This window comes from Argentina silus, assembly GCF_951799395.1.
Source record: "Argentina silus genome assembly, chromosome: 10".
In the NCBI taxonomy this organism is placed as follows: domain Eukaryota; kingdom Metazoa; phylum Chordata; class Actinopteri; order Argentiniformes; family Argentinidae; genus Argentina; species Argentina silus.
Window position 1 is genome coordinate 1,620,367 of NC_139664.1, and position 5,220 is coordinate 1,625,586.

The 5,220-nt window shown below is 48.6% G+C and overlaps 1 protein-coding gene across 1 annotated transcript in view; it reads left to right on the forward strand.

The window, feature by feature from the left end:
- LOC310810702 (glucocorticoid modulatory element-binding protein 1-like) overlaps positions 1-2,037 on the forward strand; it is a gene marked incomplete at both ends in the record, with an annotated part of 10,088 nt that extends 8,051 nt beyond the window's left edge. Inside the window, one exon of the mRNA XM_083678549.1 lies at positions 1,667-2,037. Coding sequence (XP_083534675.1) covers positions 1,667-2,037 — 371 coding nt within the window. The remainder of the gene's footprint in view (positions 1-1,666) is intronic.
- Between the last annotated feature and the right edge of the window lie 3,183 nt (positions 2,038-5,220).

A 5,220-nucleotide genomic window follows, 5' to 3' on the forward strand; every position in this document is an offset into this window, starting at 1 on the left:
GTTTTTGTAAAAATAAAAACCTGTTAGACCGTACAACAATTTATTTGTGGAATATTGGTTATTTTAGAGTATAGAGTCATTTATACAATGCCCATTTCAATTTTATTGAGAAATAAAGGAATATATTTCATGTCAGGCCAAATGTCACCATCAGATGGCGCTCAGTGGTCATGATGGTACGTGTGTGAGTGACTGAGTCTGATCAGAAACTGTAGAATATTAGATATATACTCCAGGGGGGGGGAGAGAGAGAGAGAGAGAGAGAGAGAGAGAGAGAGAGAGAGAGAGAGAGAGAGAGAGAGGGGGAGAGAGAGAGTGAGAGAGTCAGATTTGTCCCTACACAGAGATTACACAGTTGGAAATGATCTGTCCCCACCGTGACTGATCGAAAATTAATAAAGTCATTGACTGATGTACTGACAGCCTCGCGGCGGTCTTCCCAGAGAGGACAGGATCACTCTGCCCAAATGTAACGCAGCTACATTTTCGAACCTCCTGCCAAAAACAGCCTACCGTGGAATAAGAGAGATTGTTTTACCCAAAATGTCAGTTATTCACAAAGAATTTGAATAGAACAATTAAATAAAATAAAAATATTGAAAAATAACCATATTTGTCGGGAGAAAATACCCACATGTGAAACCCTAGCAACAAAATGTATGATTATGCCGTAAAAACTGCCGCTGACAACCAACCCGTCATCTCGGTTATAAATAAATCAAACAGAACGGTTTTGATAAAACGGGCTGATTGCGTCACAGTGATGACCGTGACGTCACGGGCCGAAACCACATAAATACCGGAGCGTCGCCGTCCTTCAGACACCGCCGTTACTCCCGTTAACACCATGCCCAGAGCCCGCAGAAGGACCTCCCGCCCCGTCCGCCGCCGCCGGCGCCCCAGGGTTAGCCGGCGGAGGAGGAGGGGAGGTCGGCGAAGACGCTAGAACCTACCCCGGTAGGCTGGGCTCGGCAGGCGGTGTTTAGTTTAGACGGAGGGGTGAGGGTGCCTTCCTCACCCTCCCCCCTCCCTCCCTCCCCCCTTCCCTCAGGGGAATGATATTCTCTCCTTTTGCGTGTCTGTGCGCACAGAGCCACACAATAAAACCCGCTATCAACTGGAATAACCTGGTCTTGTCTTTACTGATAACATAAGCAGACAGAAGTAGGAATTAAAGGGTAAAATAGAAAGGATAAAAAAATATAAATTTTTAATGGAATTTAATAAAGATAATAAAAAAAATAAAAAACACATTAAATAAAAAAGATGTAGAGATGATTCAAACAACCCTATCAACAGGTCATAACTTTGAAAACGATCGTACAAGCTGATCTAGCAAAATAAAATAAAAAAAATACAAAAACATAAGCGTTGCATTTATGTACGAAATGCAATTACAATGTGACTGATTGGTTGATTGATTGATTGATTGATTGATAAGCCTAACAAATGGAACTAACCATGTTCATGATAACATAACATTTACATTTATGTGCGAGGCTATTAAAAATAACATGTTATTGATTGGTTGATTGGTTGATTGGTTGGTTGATTGATTGATTGACACCCAACTGTGGATGCTGAGGAGAGACTGTAGGACTACAAATCCATCATCAAGTCAACCCTGTAGGAGACCTGAACCCTGTAGGAGACCTGAACCCTGCAGGAGACCTGAACCCTGTAGGAGACCTGAACCCTGTAGGAGACCTGAACCCTGCAGGAGACCTGAACCCTGTAGGAGACCTGAACCCTGCAGGAGACCTGAACCCTGTAGGAGACCTGAACCCTGTAGGAGGAGACCTGAACCCTGCAGGAGACCTGAACCCTGTAGGAGACCTGAACCCTGCAGGAGACCTGAACCCTGTAGGAGACCTGAACCCTGCAGGAGACCTGAACCCTGCAGGAGGAGACCTGAACCCTGTAGGAGACCTGAACCCTGCAGGAGGAGACCTGAACCCTGTAGGAGGAGACCTGAACCCTGTAGGAGGAGACCTGAACGCTGCAGGAGACCTGAACCCTGTAGGAGACCTGACCTGAACCTGTCAAGGCTAGGCTATAGCTACCTAGCATCCATCAGCCAGGTGTGACAAGTCTACAGGCACACAGACGCTAGCCTTCTCCTGAGCAACCCTCCCCTCTCTCCTCCCCTCCTCTCCTCCCTCTCTCCTCCCCTCTCTCCTCCCCCTCTCCTCCCATCCTCTACTCCCTCTCTCCTCCCTCCCTCCTCCCCTCCTCTCCTCCCCTCTCTCCTCCCTCTCTCCTCCCCTCCTCTCCTCCCTCTCTCCTCCCTCCCTCCTCTCCTCCCTCTCTCCTCCCCCCTCTCCTCCTCCCCTCCTCTCCTCCCCTCTCTCCTCCCCTCCTCTCCTCCCTCTCTCCTCCCCTCCTCTCTCCTCTGTCCTGTTGATCTAACAGGATCAGTACACGTCCGTCTCTCTTCTGTTATGGTCCCGTTAACCGGATCAGAGACCGGGGACCGTTATGACACCGGGACAAACATCTCCGCAGGGCGTGCGTCTGGTCCCGCCCGTTAATCCAATCGCAGTGCGAGCTAATGTTCTAACGCTCCCGTCCCGGGACCACCGCGTGAGGGATGAGGTGGAGGTCTGATCTGATTGGGCGTTCCGCGGGGCCTTGGCGGCGGCGCTGACGTTGTCCCTGCTGGGCCGTAATGGCCGCCCGGCCCGGCGTGGCGCCGCCCGAGTCCAACCCGGGGAGCAGAACGCAGCCTCAGCGCTTTCTCCGAGGTGCTCAGGGTGAATTATGGGCCGCGCGCCTCATGTAATGCCATCATAAATAGGAGAGGACACCTTTATACCTGACAGTATCCCGCCACCAGGCCGTTCACCGCGCCGTAAATCACCTCAGTGATTTGCTTAGTGTCCCTCCACGCCGCAGTGGCAGGAAACAGGCGGCTGGCGGACTAGGTCACCTGACCTGTCCTCCTGGCAGAGCTAATGTTATAGCCCTCAATTACCCACGCTATTACGACTAATATCTTATTAATGTTAATGTTATATTCACTATGACAGACCTCTACTTTATTAATGTTAATGTTATAGTCAATATGTGTCCATTTTAATCATGTTAATGTTAATGTCAATGTTAATATTCAGTGTGATATTCATGTTATTTATTGTTAAAGGATCATGTGATAAGTCTTTAAAGTTCCATTCCTGGCCACGCCCCCCTCATGACCACCCAGCACACCTGCCAGTCAATGTCACGTTGTCGTAGGTTAGGAATGGAGCCACGCGACCTGGAGGATGACGAGGATGATGATGATGATGATTATGATGAAGAAGATGGTGATGGTGATGATGATGATGAAGAAGATGATTACAGTAACAGTGATTCATCTCAAACTCCCATCATGCAAACGGTGGTGAGGGAAACCAGGTCAGACCTGCCTGAGACCTGCTACAGCATGTATGAGACAGAGAGACCTGCTACAGCATGTATGAGACAGAGAGAGACCTGCTACAGCATGTATGAGACAGAGAGACCTGCTACAGCATGTATGAGACAGAGAGAGACCTGCTACAGCATGTATGAGACAGGGAGAGACCTGCTACAGCATGTATGAGACAGAGAGAGACCTGCTACAGCATGTATGAGACAGAGAGAGACCTGCTACAGCATGTATGAGACAGAGAGAGACCTGCTACAGCATGTATGAGACAGAGAGAGACCTGCTACAGCATGTATGAGACAGAGAGACCTGCTACAGCATGTATGAGACAGAGAGAGACCTGCTACAGCATGTATGAGACAGAGAGAGACCTGCTACAGCATGTATGAGACAGAGAGACCTGCTACAGCATGTATGAGACAGGGAGAGACCTGCTACAGCATGTATGAGACAGGGAGAGACCTGCTACAGCATGTATGAGACAGAGAGAGACCTGCTACAGCATGTATGAAACAGAGAGAGACCTGCTACAGCATGTATGAGACAGAGAGACCTGCTACAGCATGTATGAGACAGAGAGAGACCTGCTACAGCATGTATGAGACAGAGAGACCTGCTACAGCATGTATGAGACAGAGAGAGACCTGCTACAGCATGTATGAGACAGAGAGAGACCTGCTACAGCATGTATGAGACAGAGAGACCTGCTACAGCATGTATGAGACAGAGAGAGACCTGCTACAGCATGTATGAGACAGAGAGACCTGCTACAGCATGTATGAGACAGAGAGAGACCTGCTACAGCATGTATGAGACAGAGAGACCTGCTACAGCATGTATGAGACAGAGAGAGACCTGCTACAGCATGTATGAGACAGAGAGAGACCTGCTACAGCATGTATGAGACAGAGAGACCTGCTACAGCATGTATGAGACAGAGAGACCTGCTACAGCATGTATGAGACAGAGAGAGACCTGCTACAGCATGTATGAGACAGAGAGAGACCTGCTACAGCATGTATGAGACAGAGAGAGACCTGCTACAGCATGTATGAGACAGAGAGACCTGCTACAGCATGTATGAGACAGAGAGAGACCTGCTACAGCATGTATGAGACAGAGAGACCTGCTACAGCATGTATGAGACAGAGAGAGACCTGCTACAGCATGTATGAGACAGAGAGAGACCTGCTACAGCATGTATGAGACAGAGAGACCTGCTACAGCATGTATGAGACAGAGAGAGACCTGCTACAGCATGTATGAGACAGAGAGACCTGCTACAGCATGTATGAGACAGAGAGAGACCTGCTACAGCATGTATGAGACAGAGAGAGACCTGCTACAGCATGTATGAGACAGAGAGACCTGCTACAGCATGTATGAGACAGAGAGAGACCTGCTACAGCATGTATGAGACAGAGAGAGACCTGCTACAGCATGTATGAGACAGAGAGACCTGCTACAGCATGTATGAGACAGAGAGACCTGCTACAGCATGTATGAGACAGAGAGAGACCTGCTACAGCATGTATGAGACAGAGAGAGACCTGCTACAGCATGTATGAGACAGAGAGACCTGCTACAGCATGTATGAGACAGAGAGAGACCTGCTACAGCATGTATGAGACAGAGAGAGACCTGCTACAGCATGTATGAGACAGAGAGACCTGCTACAGCATGTATGAGACAGAGAGAGACCTGCTACAGCATGTATGAGACAGAGAGACCTGCTACAGCATGTATGAGACAGAGAGGTAAATTAAATTGCTCTGAATTTCTATTATTAAAGTGGATGGATTAACATGTGG